The sequence below is a fragment of the Pygocentrus nattereri genome, chromosome 4 (genome assembly GCF_015220715.1).
Source record: "Pygocentrus nattereri isolate fPygNat1 chromosome 4, fPygNat1.pri, whole genome shotgun sequence".
NCBI lineage: Eukaryota > Metazoa > Chordata > Actinopteri > Characiformes > Serrasalmidae > Pygocentrus > Pygocentrus nattereri.
Window position 1 is genome coordinate 15,616,449 of NC_051214.1, and position 18,724 is coordinate 15,635,172.

At 38.8% G+C, this 18,724-nt stretch overlaps 1 protein-coding gene across 2 annotated transcripts in view; it reads left to right on the forward strand.

Annotated features, from left to right (window-relative positions):
* rhpn1 (rhophilin, Rho GTPase binding protein 1) overlaps nt 1-18,724 on the forward strand; it is a 32,557-nt gene that overhangs the window by 2,507 nt on the left and 11,326 nt on the right. For both annotated transcript variants that reach the window (XM_017723752.2, XM_017723753.2), the window contains exons 2-11: nt 6,624-6,739; nt 6,996-7,124; nt 7,263-7,338; nt 7,928-8,005; nt 8,239-8,363; nt 13,003-13,169; nt 13,513-13,610; nt 15,281-15,370; nt 15,523-15,679; nt 15,925-16,038. In XM_017723752.2, coding sequence (XP_017579241.1) covers nt 6,624-6,739; nt 6,996-7,124; nt 7,263-7,338; nt 7,928-8,005; nt 8,239-8,363; nt 13,003-13,169; nt 13,513-13,610; nt 15,281-15,370; nt 15,523-15,679; nt 15,925-16,038 — 1,150 coding nt within the window. The remainder of the gene's footprint in view (nt 1-6,623; nt 6,740-6,995; nt 7,125-7,262; nt 7,339-7,927; nt 8,006-8,238; nt 8,364-13,002; nt 13,170-13,512; nt 13,611-15,280; nt 15,371-15,522; nt 15,680-15,924; nt 16,039-18,724) is intronic.

Below are 18,724 nucleotides of genomic sequence, written 5' to 3' on the forward strand. Positions count from 1 at the left end.
CTAGTTAGCTGCCATTAGCTGCTGGCACCAGCTAACACGCAGCAGTCTCTGTGGTACATTTTATAGCATGTGAACAATTTCTGTATCTTTGTGAAAGGAAACTTTTCAGAAAAAGAATAGCTTTATTTCTCCATGTATGTTACAGACAGAAGGAATCTGTTTAGGTGCATACATACAGTGTGTCCCAATTCAGGGGCTGGATCCTTCAAAGGACACAGTCTATGAAGGCATGTCCTTCGAAGGCTAAGACCTGTGAAGGCTGAAGCAAAATAAGACGGTCTGCCCTACAGCGGATTTTCTGTTTGTGTCACAGCACTGCTGTTCCCACCCTTACCGTTGAGCCACAAAACACTGCTCTTGTCAAGTTCTTTAAAGATGGAGCCAGATACTTTGATTTTAGTTGTTTATTTTTTGCTGTGAAAAAGAAGGACACATTTCTTGAAGGACCCATCGAAATGGGACAGCCTAGTTGCGCCGCTGTGATGCAATAGGCCTTCAAATGCAGTCTCCAAAGGATGCAGCCACGGATAGACTATTAAGTACTGAGCTAAGGGAAAAGTAAAATAAAATATAATAAATAGAGTAAAAAAGCTGGGGAAAGTTGTTAGCATGTCTAGGTTGTACTGGCTTTGATGGTCCAGAATTTTCTACCAGAGGGAAGTGGCTGGAAGACTTGGGCCCAATCCTGTTTCTTATTTTTATCCCTACCCCTTGTTTTTGAGTGTTACCTTGCCCCTTGGAACTGAGTCACAAGGGTAGCAAACTGGTTGGTCGAGAAGCGTTCTAACCGTGTTGTTATTTCCCCATAAGAGCATGTTTTTTCACAAACCTTGTATCACTCCTCTGAGACACCATTGCTAAGCAACGATTTTGACAGCTGTAGGAGATGCTTAAGCTATTTGAATGTTTTTACTTCTTACTTTGTGTACAAACAGAAAATAGATATTTTTAAGATTACATTTAACCTATAGCCAATTGGTCAGACGGGAGATTTTCCTGTTCCAACTTAAATGCAGCAGCAGTTACATTCAGTTGAATTCAATTTAGCTAGCTAGCTACTGAGACATCAGCATCCTATGAAGAAAAGGACCATAATACATTAAATCAACATTAAACTAAGACAATACAGAGGTTTTCCTTCCACTGCCCAATGACGTCTTCAGTATCTTCATACTTTGAGAACCTTCTCAATCCCACCGACACGTTCTCCAGTGAGGAGAACTGTGTCTGGAGACACAGGAATAGGCTCGTCCATTACTGAGGCCGAAGTCATTAAGGTAGTTAAAAAGCTCCTTGGTGACAAGGCTTCAGGGGTGGATGAGATCCGTCCCGAGTTCTTCAAGGCTCTGGATGTTGTGGGGCTGTCTTGGCTGACACGCCTTTTCAACATTGCGTGGACATCGGGGGCGGTGCCACTGGATTGGCAGACTGGGGTGGTGGTGCCTCTTTTTAAAAAAAGTGTTCCAACTACAGGGGAATCACACTTCTCAGCCTCCCTGGTAAGGTCTATGCAGGGGTACTGGAGAAGAGAGTCCGGCCTATAGTCAAACCTCGGATTCAGGAGGAGCAGTGCGGGTTCTGCCCTGGTCGTGGAACACTGGACCAACTCTTCACCCTCTCCAGGATCCTAGAGGGCTCATGGGAGTTTGCCCAACCAGTCCACATGTGCTTTGTGGATCTGGAGAAGGCATTCAACTGTGTTCCCTGGGGTATTCTGTGGGAGGTGCTTCGGGATTATGGGGTACATGGCTCTTTGCTACGAGCCATTCAGGCCCTGTACAAACAAAGCAGGAGCTTGGTTCACATGGCCGGCAGTAAGTCAGACTCGTTCCCAGTGAGAGTTGGACTCTGTCAGAGCTGCCCTTTGTCACCGATTCTTGTGACAAATTTTTATGGATAGAATTTCTAGGCGCAGTCAGGGGACGGAGGGTGTCCGGTTTGGTGACCTCAAGGTCACATCGCTGCTGTTTGCATATGATGTGGTCCTATTGGGGACATCAGGCCGTGAACTTCAGCTTTCGCTGGATCGGTTTGCAGCCGAGTGTGAAGCGGCTGGGATGAGAATCAGTACCTCTAAATCCGAGACCATGGTTCTCAGGCGGAAAAGGGTGGAGAGCCCTCTCTGGGTCGGGGATAAGCTCTTGCCTCAAGTGGAGGAGTTTTAAGTATCTCGGGGTCTTGTTCATGAGTGATGGTACAAGGGAGCGGGAGATTGACAGGCGGATTGGTGCTGGGTCAGCAGTGATGCGGGCTCTTTACCGGTCTGTTGTGGTAAAGAAAGAGCTGAGCCACAAGGCAAAGCTCTCGATTTACCGGTCGATCTACGTTCCCACCCTCACCTATGGTCATGAGTTTTGGGTAATGAGAGAGGAGCCAGTTGAGGTGGTTTGGGCATCTGGTTAGGATGTCTCCTGGACGCCTCCCTCGTGAGGTGTCACAGGCAAGTCCACCAGGGAGGAGACCCCGGGGAAGACCCAGGACAGGCTGGCGTGACTATATTGCCCAGCTGGCCTGGGAGCACCTCGGAATCCCCCCCGGAGAGCTAGTGGAAGTGGCTGGGGAAAGGGAGGTCTGGGCCTCATTGCTTAGGATGCTGCCCCCGCGACTCATATTTTTGGGTTTCTTTGGTCACTTGTGCAGCTATCTGGAGGTTTTCTTTTTTCTCATAATGCTCCATTTGGAGTTTGCCTCTGAAAAATCTCCAGTAAGAGGAACACTTCACTCTAGTCCTCTATCTCAACAAAAACTGGGACACCCTACCCCCAGGCATAAACGTGCAAAATGGAGGACTGAGGGCAAAGTGGCAGGGCCAAGGAGTGAAAAGGGAAATTTCTCTGGCACGCTTCGGCATGCTGCTATCATAGATGTCCTGAAGCATTGGCAGGCTACATCCAGTGATCCTCTCTGCTGCCCTGATTATTACGCTGGAGTTTGGCTCATTCTTGTGACGTGGAGGAACCAAACCAGATGGTTATGGATGATTGCTGTGCAGAACTGAATAATCAGACCCTGCCGCAGGTTGAATTTCTTGAGCTGTCTCAGGAAGAACATTCTTTGCCGTGCTTTCTTGGTGATTAAGACCATATTCATTTTCCACTTCAGATCCCTGGAAATGGTGGTGCCCAGCAACTTAAGTGACTCCACAGTGGAAACCACAGAGTCATTGGTGGTGAGGGCAGGGGGTGGGGTTGTGCCTGAAGTCCACCACCATCTCCACCATCTTTTCTGTGTTCAGCAGCAGGTGGTTGCTTCTGCACCAGGAGATCAGGTGCTTGAATGCCTTTCTATAGGCAGACCTATTGCTGTTGGCTATGAGGCCCACCACGGTGGTGTCATCTGCAAATCTCAGGATCTTCACTGCTGGTTAGTTAGCGACACAGTCATTGGTGTAGAGCCTGAAGAGCAGGAGTAAGAGCTTGCAAACCTGTGGTACTCCAATACTGAAGGGCCCAGGGGTCTGACATGTGTTTTCCAAGCCACACCTGCTGTCTCTTGTTTATCAGGAAATTCATGATCCACCAGCACATGGGATCTGGCACCGACAGCTGGGACAATTTGGCCTGCAGCAGCTCTGGCCCTATGGTGTTCAGTGCCGAGTTGAAGCCCACAAACAGAACTCTAGTGTAGGTTCTAGGACTGTTGAGATGTTGTAGAATGAAGTGCAGGGCCAAGTTAACTGTGTTGTTGACAGACCTGTTAGCTCTGTATGTGAACTGCAGGGGATCCAGCAGACAGTTGGTAGAGCAGTGCTTTAAGGTGGATGGAGAGACTAGGTCAGGTCCTAGGACTTTTCTCACCTTCTGTCTGCTGAAAAGCCTGTTAACAATCTGCTTGTTCATGGTTAGAACCAGGGTCAGACGTGAGAGAGCCAAGGTCATTATAGTGATGACAGGCTTGTTTGTTTTGAATTTCTGCCTGTATGTGGGGATGAGGTGTATAAGACTGTGGTCTGATAGAGGCATTTTTAGAAGTTGTGTAAGAATGCTCCAAAATGTTTCCTTCTTTTGTGGCATAGGTGACATGTTGTCTATACTTGGGCATTTCTTTATTGAGATTAACTGCTCTGATGAAATCTCCTGTTTTTATTATCTAATCAGCCAGCAGTTTCTGTGCATTGCTCATGCGAGCACCTAGTGGAATGTAGACAGTGACCAGAGTGAAAGAATGACTCCAGAAGAGGGGTTCATGATTTTATCAGTACTGTGACATATTTACACCAGCTGATGTAGTTGATATAGAAGCATCCTTCTGTGGCTTTGTGTCATGGTCAGATCAAAAAGCCAGGTCTCCGTGAAGCAGAGAGACAGATGTGTTTGAAAAGTCCTTGTTGGTTTTGTTGAGCAGAAGTAGTTCTTCCAATTTTTGTGCACAGATCACAGATTGGAGAGGGATAAAGGTGGTAAAGGTGTACAGGCTCCATGCTGTCTCATCCTTACATGCGCTCCAGCTCTCCTGCTTTTCCACCACTGTCTCACTAGGTTTAGCAGGGCCAGCACACCTGTTGAGGATTTCTGAAACCTCTGAAGGTTTTTGAAAAAACTTGTCCTTGAAGGCCAATAACTGTTTTCTGTTCCAGATGGCTGAGTTTGACACATAATAGCTAACATTCACAAACAAAAACAAGCACAGACTGTACAAAGCTGTCACCGAGGCAGCCATCTGTTGCAAAACCTGATCTCATCTTAATATTTTTATATTTATAACTTTATATTCTTTATTTTTTATTCTGTAATATAACAATGTCATGTTACCATTACTAGCTAATTATACATAAAGCCTATTTGCTAGACTTTGTCTGAGCTCTCTTGTAGGTAATGGTAGGCCATCAGGCTATTAACTAGCCTACCATTAGCAATTTAAAAACACCAGCCTCATATGAGCAGCAATTAGTTGGCCAGCTATATTAGCGTTTTGGAACACAGCATAATTCTTTTCGTTTCACTACAATTTTTGAACCAGTACTTCAGATAATATCCACCTTTCACTACTCACTCGAAAACATGACTCCTAGCTTGTAACTTAACATTGTAGTTATGCTGTGACTATTTTGTTTTCAATTTTCTGAGATACCTAGTTGTTTGTGGTGAGGGAGAGCTGTGCCAGGTTTGACATAACTTGCCAACTAACGTGAGCTGTTCATACACACATAGACTGCATGATGTGAGCAGCTGCAGCAGCAGTAAACAGTGCTACCCCATACATACGGCATTTTAGTGTTGTGTAGATAATTTTATAGCACTTCATGACCACACCACCACAAACCATAACTATCTACTTAGTGGGTCTTAGATATCAATAGCGTGGTCCCACCTATTTTGCAGGACTCTTTTCTTGTCCATACGCCCACCTTTTGAGACACCCAGTGACCTGCCCGTAAACCTTGCAAATGCGCACTGCTCCGTCCTGCAGAGACTCACATCAGAGACTCTACTTTTTAAAAGAAGCCTGACCCCTTCATATTTTACCTGTTATATCAAAAACAGGGCGGCAAAATGCCAGAGGACATCCTCGACTGAGTCCTTAATAAATGTGGGTGAATGGAGCTAAATGGCTAAAAACTAATAGTCCAAATAGTTTTTAATCACTTGCCTAGAGCTTTCCTTTAGTTTTAGAAAACAGAGAGATGTATTTCAGTAAAGCAAAAAAATCTTACCTGTATGTTTCCTTTTTTCTAGAGCAAATGGGTTTTTGGCAGCAGGCCTAGCATTATTGCTACTGAGTGTGATTGGTTGGCGAGCAGAGCAGCTCACTGGCTGTTTGTGCTCACTGACACCAAACATGCATGAGGCACTGTTGCACTCCTGTAACTCGAATTCAGAAGCACTCAAAAAATAGCAGTAGTGTTAAACGTTTTATGCTGTTCTGTGGTCATGTAATGAATGTATTAATTTATATTTAAAATGTTTAAGCATTAATAAATTATGATTTTGCTCAAATTCTCCATCTTAACCCATTCATTTTGGACTCTGATACAGTTGTTTCTCTATGCTTTGGATACTTTTCTCTCTACTCTATCACCTTCGCAAGTGAAATGTGTTTGCAGTATTATCAGTTTCATTAAGGCTGAAAAATTCTAGTTAAATTTGAATAATGTGGCTAAATATGAAATGAATAATAAATGACAAGCAACATGACTCATGCTGGCTAATAACAAAAGTCTGCAATTTGTAGGACTTTCATGCATGATATGCATAATGCTGCTATAAGCTTAGCAACTTTGAAAAGCCAAATTTTCAAGGGTTAAACCCATATTTTCTTTGAATATATAGATTTTACAACTTCATTGTTGCACTAAAATGTTTACACAAATTTTATTTTACAGTTGCATTATCCAGAAGAGAAAAGTTTTTGCTACACTTAATTCTTGTTTTTTATTCTTATTCATTTGAATTTTTATTGCTCTTGTGCTCTAATTACAACCTTGGTTTGACACAGTGAGAATTTAAGTAAAAAAAAAAAAAAAAGCACTGATATCAGATCAATATTTTGTATTAACTGATATGCAGAGTTGTCAGAGGTATCAGAAGCAGTTTTGGAGCGAAAAACTGGGGTTGGTGCATTTGTACTAAGTAAGCTGCTGTGTGAGCTATAAATATGCATGTGTATGTGTGTGTTTGTTATAGGGATGTGATCCTCTCGTCTTAACTCAACGGAGCAAACTTCAGCAACGAAGAGCCAAACTCAATCAGCAAATCAACCGTGAGCTCCGTTTGCGAACAGGAGCGGAAAATCTGTACAGGTCTGGGCTTATGTGTGGCTTTGTGCAGTGACAACGAGTCTTTTCCACTTTTCCACAACTGAACCATATTCTACACTTAAATACCAAATATATCTGCATAAACAGTTTTTCTTTGCTTCAGTTCTCATAATAGTCCATCACACACACATATTCATATCATATTATTGGTTATTTATTTATAACATGTTTTTGGTTGTTTGCATGAAAAGTAGGTGTGTCATATGATCAGAAGCTTGTGTGCATGTGTGTATCTCAGGGCTACAACTAATCAGAAGGTTAAAGAAACGGTGTCGTTGGAGTTGAGTTTTGTAAACTCAAACTTGCAGCTACTCAAAGAAGAACTGGAGGAGCTGAATAGCAGTATGGAGGTTTACCAGACTGATAGGTAAATACAAATTGCTTAAATTGAATGAATCATGATGATCCAATGAAATCAATTGCATACAGTAAATATATTTTTGAGCAATTTGTGTATAGGTATAATAGGCATAATAATACATGATTTTTTTTCTCTTTCTAAAAGTGAGAAAGTAAATGTTCCTATGATCCCACTTGGACTAAAAGAGACTAAGGAAATTGACATGACTATCCCCCTTCAGGTAAGATAATTACTCACAAGCTGTGGTTCATGGATAGATACTTAAAGTAAATGTGAATTATCACAATAGAAACCACAAAACATTTTCCTTCTTCTTTCCTTCTTGGTATTTCTAAGTGAAACATGGGTTTAGGGAGGATCTCTGAGCTAGCTGGGGGTTTTTGCGTGATGATAGGCTAAAAAGGAGGAGAGGAAAATCGTGATTTTATTGATAAGTATTATCATTGTGCAATCTTCCCCTCTCCCTACCAATGCATGAATGTAATTAAAACCCACAAGACATTTTAAATGTGGGCAAAAGGCACTACACTTTGGACAAAGATTTTTCTTTTAAAGGGTATGACATGATAATTCATGTTTAATATGACCAGAGACTTGAAGTAACAAAGTAAAAACAATCAATTTTGATTTTTATACAATGTGAATATCACGTTTGTTTAAGCCAAATCTGTCATGTTATTTATTTTTTTTATATACTATGTAGTTAAGGCTGTCCACGTGGCAGTATTGTCAATATGTTTGCATACTATGCTATAATGTGTAGACAAAAGATTTTCAATTAAATATAGACAGACTTTTGTTTCTTTCAGGACTTCATCAGTGAACATTATGGTGAAGATGCTTCTCTCTATATGGCAGAGATCAAAGAGTTTATGGATCTCAGACAAGTATCTGACATACAGGCATCAATTCACTTGCACTCACTCTGCTCAAAATTCTTGCCAGTTTGTTTGTTTGATTTGATTCAAAATCAACCAGAATATTTTGCACTTTGCTGAGCAGTACTTTGATTGTTTTGAGATTTTATTATTCAAATTATTAACCACTACTTTAGCTGATAAAGTCTGTAATTAGCCATAGACTAATTCAAGTGAATGCACATGTTGTGTACTCAACCCAGGCCATGCGGACCCCTAGTCGTAATGGTGCAGGGCTCGAGCTGCTAATGGAGTACTACAACCAGCTCTACTTTCTGGACCAGCGCTTCTTTGCTCCGCACAAAACACTGGGGGTTCACTTCCACTGGTAAGAGACTGCATCACATGCATCTTTTCTCACCGTTCCAAGCTCAGTAGTATAACATATCTGAATATTGGTTCATAGAGAGCTATACAAATACCCATACAAAAATGTAATTCATTGGAAGTAAATTATTATTTATATTACTTAGATTTTGGTATTTATCGACACAGTATAAAGCTTAACATTTTCATGTAGAAAGAATCCCTAAAATAAATGTTATAATTCAATATGCATAGATTACTAATGCTGTAGTAATAGCAATAGCAATAGTATGCAATAAAATGACATGGTCATAAGTACAGACTTTCATGTTTTCTTGTTTTGTGTGTTGGCATTCAGTAAACATTGTGTTTAGTGACTCTCTATAAAGCCAAATCAACGTGGCATACCACGTTATACCATGTGACATAAACCTAGTGTATGCTGCTGCACTACAGGTTTTGTATGTCATGAAAATCCTGGAAAAGTCAAGAAGTATAGAAATTTGGTTTTCCAGACCTGGAAAAGTCATGGAAAATAATATGTGCTTGTGACATGCAACCAGAAAGCAGATGCTTGTGGTTTGTCAACAAAAGTGAAGCTTTACTTGTGGAATCGGAGATGCAGAGAGTAGTCAGGAAACAGGCAGGGGTCAAATCCAGGAAACACAGCAGAACAAGAATGGCAACCACAACAGAAAAGGGCAAGACAGGGCAGAGTCCACAAAACGGGCGATGGGTCAAAACCATGAATCCAACAAACCAGGCAAAAGTACAAAAGGGCAAGAAAAAAACAGGGTCAACAAGAAAACAGGCAGGAAGTCAAAAACACGATCAGGATCAGTACAGAATAACGCTCAGTAGTTTCACAAGTAAAAGCAATACTTCACAACTACCTAGTCTAAAGCCCGGGCTTATATACTAGGTTATGATAATAATGTGACAAATACACAGCTGTGGAAAGTTAGTACTCAGGCGATCTTGACCGCTGATAGGATGATGGGGAGATGTCTGGAGTCATGTGACTTTGCTGAGGTGTCTGGGAAATAGAGTCAGAGTCCGGGAACAGCAGCGAATGATTCCCCAGAGGATTCTGTGAAATGCAGTTCACGTCCGTATGCGGACTGGCTGCATGCGTGACCGTGCTGGAAAAATTATGAAATTTCTTGAACATTCCTCCTTGCTATTTGTCATCACATTTAAAGCACAGAAGAGTCTATATTGCAAAAAGCACAGAGACCTGAGACTAATGTATCTGCGCTTGGACTAGTTCAACTGACATATTCTTACTATGAAACTCAGATAGCTAAGGTGTGTGATGCATGTGTTGTGGAAGATGTTTTGATATTCAAATGCTGGAGAAGACAAATTAATAAGCTAAACCTAAGAGGAAAAACACACTGCAGCTGCTTCCCATACTAAGACCTGTGTGACTAGCTTCTTTACTGTAAAGTTGGGTTTATACTTGACCCATTGTAAAGCCAAGCATACACTGGAGATTTTAGCTTGTTTTTAAGCCTGAATTTTAGCTTACGTGGCTGTTGTTTGCCATGCAGGGAATTATGGCAAACGATATGTGTTTAATTGCCCAGACAAGCTCCATTTGAGCTGCCGGATGATCGATGTCCTACATTTCTGGCATTTAAATTTTGGTTGCTTGTCTCACAGTTTGAGCAGCCTCACAAACTGATTTCTCAAAGTTGTACCCAAAACCACACAGTCACAACACTGTAAAACCTAACTGCACATCTTATATTGATTTGATTTTATACAGCCTTTGTTGTACTCAAAGTTGTGAACTGACTCTTGTTACATCCTACTTCTAAATGTAGCATGCATAAAGGCATTGCAGACATTCTGGATTTGGACGGGACTAAAATCAGCTAGAAACTTCGGTCGCCTAATAAATACATATGCAAAACACAATGCAAAACTAATCCCTCCCAAATTAAACTTTAGTTAGATAACTCATTTCACTCGTTAAATAAATACATGTGTTGCTTATTGCTTACTCATTTAATTTCAAGATATTAACCTACTTAAATGGAGAAAAGTGTCTACCTTATCATGTGTGCAATTTTAATTTTACTCACATTCATTCTATTATAACTGAAATGACCTACTAGCTGATAGTAATTCAATTTTAATGTAATATTTAAATAATGTTTATTATTTTTTTACTCTCTGAATAGCTGTCTATGTGTTAAATTAGTGCTGGGCAGTTACTGAGGAACTGGAATATTATGGCATTTTCAAACATATCACACCATTAATGAAGTCAATAAACTCATGCTTCCAATGTTTCCTTATTTTAATGGAATTTAAGCAAATTAGTTAAATGTAAACCATCAGGGACTACAGGCCATGAGTAAAGTGCAAAAAAATATAAATGTCCTTATCTGTCAAATATGTCACTAAAAATGCCACAAAAACAGGAAGTTGTATGTCAGTATCATGGTGTACCAGTATAAATGATACATTGCCCAACACTATGCTAAATGTTTGGCATGGAAATTTCATTTTATGTCATGGAAAAGTCATGGAATAAGTGTATGAATCCTAAAGGAACAAACAGCTTCAGCTGGCAGTAAACGAGGGTCTGCATGCACAATGAAGTGTTGCTGATGCTGTGGACACAAAGTCGCTGGTCACTTTAAACATTCCGCCTTGGCATATTTCCCCCAGACAGACATTGTGCATTTTTACCTTGTTTTTAAACACACAAATACAATCACAATTCATATCCTCAAGACAGGAAACAGAAAAATCTCAACGTTTGCTTAAGTCCATATATGCCATCTTTAGTCTTTATAAACTTTAATATAGTGATTTAGAAAAAGAAAAAAAAAGAAAAAAAAATATACACACACACACACACACACACACACACACACACACATTTGTATAATAGGCTATAGAGAGACAGTATCATCCAACCCATGTACATCACCACCTGGTTTTAATTTCAGTGCACAGTGTGGGCCAAGTTCTCAGTGTTTCTGCTTGGTACTCATATGTGTACCATGCTGTTTTGAATGAAACAGCTTTATTGATAATTTGCCTTAGACATTGTTGTCTGTAGGGGCTGTGTTTCACATGTGTCAATTGGATCAAGTTTTTTGTGGACAGTGTGAGCATATAGATCATAGGCTTTGTCCATACATGATGGTCTATTAAAGTGTGAATGACCAAAAAGCAGGATTTCTAAAATGGTACACTGTATGCCTGACTTTAGAGGACACTCAACTAGAGCTGTATATGTTATTGGTGCATCCCTAATTTATAAACACTTCTGAAATCAAGTGTATTAAGGGCATTGGAACACCTTTGCTGCAGTAACAGGCTCTACTGTTCTGAGAAGGCTTTACACCATATGTTGGAACATTGTTGTGAGGATATGATTGCGCTATTGAGGTCAGATGTTGGATGATTAGTTCTGCATTACCACCACCACTCCAGTTCATCCTAAATATATTTTATGGTGCTCCAAAGGTAGACGGCTTCACAGCCCAATGCTGAAGATTTATGGGAATGTCTACTCAAACTGATGCTTGGTATGCATGGCACCTTAAGATCATGATAAGTTGCTCCAGAGCATCCCGTTCTATTACCAATGCTTTTCTATGGAAGTTCTAAAAGATTGAACACTTCTGTCAGCAACAGGAGCACCTTAAAGTAGTTGAATTCACTAGTTAGAAAGTGTGTTTGAGTACTTTTTAACATGTGTATAATGTATAAGCTGCATCATATTTAGTTTTAAATTCAGTACATTTTATTTATTGTCTATGAATAATTTATCAACTGTTAACTTTCACATTTCCAGTAATGAACCCCTGGACACTGGACATATATTATTAAATGTTCATAATAGAACAGATTTCCTGTTTATTAGGGACATATTATATATTTATTATTTTGTCACAATATTGGCCTTTGTTGCAGTACTAATGTTGCAGAAGGCTGCAATAAGCAGGTAAGCACTGTAATCAATCATAATTTTTTATTCTGTCTGCTATGAGTATCATGACTAGTCACAGTTCCAGATGAGGGTTTCTGTGAGTATTTTCATGAATTAATACATTCATGTAAATTATCAAAATTAAAATATTTTGGGCAATCTAAAAATGAGTAAAAACTGATCATGGTACATTGTTCATTGCGTTTTTTTAATATACAGTAACATTCAAAAGTTTGGAATTGCTTGCTATATTAACAGTTTTTGTTATTTTACATTGTATTCATAAGTTTGTAATCATTCTGTGAGCAAGAAAAAAATAAAATGATAAATAATATATTGTAATTATCTGTTTACATTAATTTTTTTTGCCTCAAGTTTTGATCTTCACATTTGAAATTAATCTGGATATTAATTTTATTTTATCTTAATTCTCAATTTTATACAGCCTCTACTTCCTAGTAATGTGCTATTTTTAAATATAGTTTGAAACATGTTGACTTTATACACTTGGTTTGGTATTATTGAAAACACTGATTCCAAACTTTGATCAGTTCAGACTTTTTGCAGGGTATATCACAATATCTAACAATATACTGAAAATACTAGTATTTAATCCACACTATGCAACTGTACCATGTATTCATTTGCATGTGTATGTGCTATGAAAATGTGTGTAGTCATGAAACATGGCTTATTTTCCTGCTAGGTATGACTCCCTGACTGGTGTGCCATCATTCCAGAGAGCGCTGGCTTTTGAGAAAGGAAGTGTATTGTTTAACATTGGAGCACTGTACACACAAATCGGCGCAAGACAAGATCGCTCCACGATGCCTGGCATCCATAATGCAATTGATGCTTTCCAGAGAGCTGCTGGTACTGTAATCTGTTGCGTATGTGTGCAAATCAATATTAGTGATGAATGATTGAAAAGTACTTGCTTCAACATGTGAAATGTTATTTTCTGTCAGTTTTCTCTCAGTGCAGTACAACTGCTCAGATTCAGAAACCTTTTGATTAATAACCATGCTCTAATATCACAAACGTTAACATAAACTTTCTCTATATTTACAATTAAGGGCTGTGTAGACTTTTGACATTCAGAGGCAGGCTGAAGGAGGGAATATTATTTAAGATATTAATGCGTTAGTGGACCGAATTTTAAATAATGCAAAATAACAGATTTTTTTGCTGTGTATGTGGAACTTTTGTTCAACAGGTGCATTTCTCTACTTGCAAGAGAACTTCTCTCACGCTCCCAGCCTAGATATGAGTAGCCCTGCACTGAGCATGCTGGTTCGTCTCATGGTTGCTCAGGTAAAAAAATGTCTTTATACATCTAAATCATCTGTTTCAAGATGTGGATTTAATTAAAATATCTTGACTATATAGTGCCTCAGATATGTAAAAGTTGCTTTGTTTGCAAATCCATCACATAGTAAATCACACTCTGTAAAGTAATTCATTTGTAATGTTAATCATTATTAAAGTTTATAAAGTAGTTGTGCAGCGTGTTTTATAATATGTGTGTGTATATATTACACATATGTTTGCTGTTTCATGTGAAGTTTGTATTTGTAGCTAAAATGCACATGGGTAATTCCATGCCAGCACATCTATAGCCTATCATGGATTTCCATGAAGAAAGTCAAGCAAAAACCATAAAATAGGATACTTTTTGGATGCCAGCCAAATACACACACACACACACACACACACATTCACATATGTATGTATATAATGGATCAACAAGAAATTCAAGAACTTATTACCTCTTAAAATTCTGTGTGCAGACTTTATGGACCATTAGAAAAGTTAATTTGGAAATCCGAAAATTTTTGTAACCATTTTTCTGTTCGGCTTTTTAGTCAAATTCGAAGGAAATGGGATTATTCCTTGAAATACAGGGCACACAAAATGGAATGAAATGGAATTTTACTTTTGAAGCCATTTTTAACCCATAGTGTAGCATTTAAATATTGCATTCTCAAATAATAAATAGATCATTTATAGATTTGCTAGAAATCTATGAACACTGCATGAATCCTTCATTTTGTAAAAAATATTTTGAAAACTGACTGAAAGATTAAATTTGGGAGTAGAAATATTGCACAGTGTGACTCATTAAGTACATCCTCCAATAAATTAACTTGTTGAGGGCATTTATTATCACAAAACTAGTTGATTTGAAGTAATATAGAATTCTTATTGAGCAGTTTAACTTAGTATTGTGCTATGCAGTTGCTTGAAATACACATTCCTAGACAATATATTGTTACTGTATGATCTTCATAGTTAAAGCAGATGTCCTGTGTATTAGGGGTGTACTATATAGTGATTAGTAGTGAATCAGTACTGATGTTGCAGAAGGCTACAATACAGATAATCTTGGTCTCTGTTTTGTGCTGTGAGCATCTCGACCAGTCACAGCTCCAGAAGGGTGTTTCTGTGGGTTTTTTGATGACTTAATAAGTTAATGTAAACAATTAAAAGTAAATTATTTTGGCTGAACTAATGCTAAGTAATTTTTAATTATGGGACATACACCACTGTTCACATGTTTGGAATTGCTTGCTATAGAAATTGCAATGATATTTTGCTGTATTCATGTTTTTTTATTTTACATTAACATTAATTAGCTAATTCTTTTCATGGAAATTCATGATGTGAGGGCATGTGTGCTCTAAGCCCCTCCCCAACATAAATTTAAAAAAAGAGAAAAGCCTACAGTACATTTGCAACATGTAAAGAGGGTTAACAGTTATCTGCAGCTAATGAAGAATTTATATAAAACAATTTGTGTTTAAAATTATTTTTGAGTCGTTTAAGTATTCAGTGTCTATATTTTGCCATTGTAGTTTTGACATATTTTGAATAAAAATGGCCAGTTGGGGTCATGGCAAAATTTTGAACACTGGCCCATGGGTTTTTTGAGATTTCTCAATATGACCCTTTCAGTGACGGAGTATGACACCCCTGCTCTATAGGTCCAGGAGTGTGTTTGTGAGAGAATAACACTTACTATGGAAGAGGACGACCTCATGTCAAACCTGAAGGCAGCTCAGGAGGCAGCACGGGTAAACTATATATATATATATACATATACATACATACATACACACACACACACACACACACACACACACACACACACACACACACACTTTAATCAGAATTGTAATTATTTTTTAAAAATTTGTTAGCATTTGGTTATGTGTGTAACTTTTAGGTTTCAGATGTCTATTCCCTGGTGCTGCAGGCCATGTCAGTGCCTTTGCTGAAAGATTACGTTCCATTCTCCTGGATCTCTGTGGTTCAGGTCAAAACTCAGCATTTCAGAGCCTTGGCCCACTACTACACTGCGATTGCACTGTGTGACTGCACAGGTGAGTGCACTTTCTGAACTGGTTAAAAAAGAAGTACATGAAACCTAGTAATAAATGAACAAAGTAACGTGATCTCACCAAATCAGCATCATGAGCAAAATAAACAAAAGCATGCAACTTGCATCCAAACTTAATCTTTAGCATGACTATATACATAAACTTTGACTTGACTTGATCAGGCCCAACAAGCGACTTGTCATTACCATTATTTAATATATATGTTTATCTATGTTGTGGGTCCATAGATATGATTGACAAGGACAAGGATGATGGTTCAGGAGTGAAGGCCCTAATGCAGGTCCACACCAGACCTCCAGACAGACTGTGTCTGCAAGAGCCAGAGGACAGACTGAGGCTGGGTAAGCATGCTACTTCAATGGTGTGTGCACGCTGTATGTATATATAATGTATAATGTAAGAAGAAGTAAGGAGTACACCCTGAAACCATATTCAAGTAAAAATATTTTTATTACCATTTAACAGTAGATTTAATAGATAACCATGAAAAATGTGGCTGCAAAAAACGTGTAAAGTAGGTATCAGGTAAACAAGTTAAGAAATGGAAAACTAAAACTAATTAAAGTGGAAATAGCCCTGCAGGCTCTGGTATCAGTTAAGATGCATACTTTTTGTTAAAACATTGTTAACTAACTGCATGTAAAGTTTAAATGTAAATTTAAGAGTTGGACAGCATGTTGAAAGTCATGATAAAATCCTGTACTTATATCAGTGCAACTTGAAACTAGCATTTTCAAAACTCTTGTAAACTGATTATTTAATAATTATTTAATGGTTATTAAACAAAAGGTATCAGTTCTGAGTCTGTCATACTGTGCACATACCAAATAAATTGTAGGCACCATAATGTTTGTCAATCAAATAAGATCATAAGTCGATATTAAAGGTGCTATAAAATGATCATTTCAGAAAAATAGTCCACAAAAATATACTAATTCAGTCACATTATACCTAAAATTAATGCACTGTATTTACTTTCAAATGTGTCATATCAACATATATTGTATTAATATAATTTCCAATAACAAAAGTTGGGACAGTATGTGAAATGTAAATAAAAATAGAAAGCAGTGATCTGATCTGTATTCAAATGAAAACAGTACAAAGACAATATATTTATTATTTTATCTTGTCAACTACATTGGTTTTTGTAAATACACAGTCATTCTGAAATTGGTTGCATTCAACATGTTCCAAAAAATTGAGATTGGGCAATTTAAGGTTTATTGTCAAATGTTCACAAATTGTTTTAAAAGCAGTGATGTAATCCATGAAAGGCCCACTCCTTCATGACCAAGGATTGGATGAGACTCGCCACTTTACCATAAAATATTTGCTGTTTAGGAAAAACATTCCTCAACAAGCATTTGCAAGGATTTTAGGACTTTCCACCCTCTGTGGTTTATAATATCATCAAAAGATTTAGGGAATCCAGAAACATCTCTGCAAGGGCAAAAACCACAATTGATTTACTGTTTATGTCTTCAGTCACCAAGCAAGTTAAGTTTCAAGTTTATTTGTCATTTGCACAACATGTCAGGACATTTGTGCGTTGAAATGCTTGTGGTGAGGCTCAGATAATCACTCTACAGAAAGTAACAAAGTAAAATATAAATAAATAAATAAATATTAAATGTACAAAAAATCTAGAAATTATACACAAAATATAATGAAATATACAGAAAGTATAGACACAATACACACAAGACAGAGCCAATACACATTAAAAGTGACTTGAGTGTGCTATAGTTCTTTAAAGTGGCTTAGTCTTAAACTGTTATTGTCCATAGCAGAGATGATATGATACAATAATACTACTGACAGAGTGACTGAGTGAAGTGGTAGTTGGGGACAGAGCCACAGCTTCATAGTTTATTCAGAAGTCTGACAGCCTGTGGGTAGAAACTGTTCATTAGCCAGGTTGTTCTAGCCTGGATGTTGCAAAATCTCCTGCCTAATGGCAGGATGGTGAACAGGCCGTTGTGCTGGGTGGCTGCTGTCTGACTGGATCTTTTGATTTTCCTGAGGCAGCGGGACTGGTAGAGGTCCTGTAAGGCTGGTAGTCTGTTGCCTATGATGGTTTCTGCTGTCCTCACCACTCCTCTAAGGGCCATGTGGTCACAGCTGTTCCCAACTTTCACCATCTGGGGTCTGCTCATCATTAAGTCCAGTATCCAGTTGCACAGATGAGAGTTCAAATCCAAGTGTGTGAGCTTAGGAATGAGTTTGGCAGAGATGATTGTGTTGAATGCTAAGCTGTAATCTATGAACAGCATTCTTACATATGTGTTCTTTCTGTCCTGGTGTGTGACAGCAGTATGTATTGGTAGTGCAATGGCATTGTCTGTGGATCTGTTGGAGCAATATGCAAATTGGTGAGGGTCCACAGTGGCTGGAAGCGTTGAGCAGATGTGAGCTTTGATGAGCCGCTTAAAGCACTTCATAACTGTAGATGTCAGTGCAACAGTAGTCATTCAGGCAGGTGACAGATGATTTCTTGGGGACTGGAACAATTGTGGTTTCCTTAAAGCACTTAAGGAGAGGTTAAAGACCTCAGCCAGCTGGTTGGCACATGCTTTAAGTACCCGGCTGTGGATGCCTTCAGGACCAGGTGCCTTATGTGGGTTAACTGTCCTGAAGGATCGTACCACCTCAGACAGGGGAATGGCTAGCTCCTCATCTACTGGGAGTTTCTCAGCAGGTGAGGTGTTAATTGCCTCAAAACAAGCATAATGAGCATTGAGTTCATCTACAAGTGAGGAGGAAGAGCCCCCATCACAGATCACACCTACTTTGTAGTCAGTGATTGTGCGCAGGCCACTCCACATAGGTCTGAGATCAGAGCCAAGATAGCTGGATTCCACTCTGTCCCTGTAGCTCCTTTTGACCAGCTTGATGGTCCTTTGAAGGATTTATTAAGGGCTGTTAAGACGTAACAATTCAATCTGTTTTTAATTTAGTACACATCAGTCAGTCCGTTCTCTTCACTACTACTTAATTTCACACCTGTTTTCTAAACTGGGATTG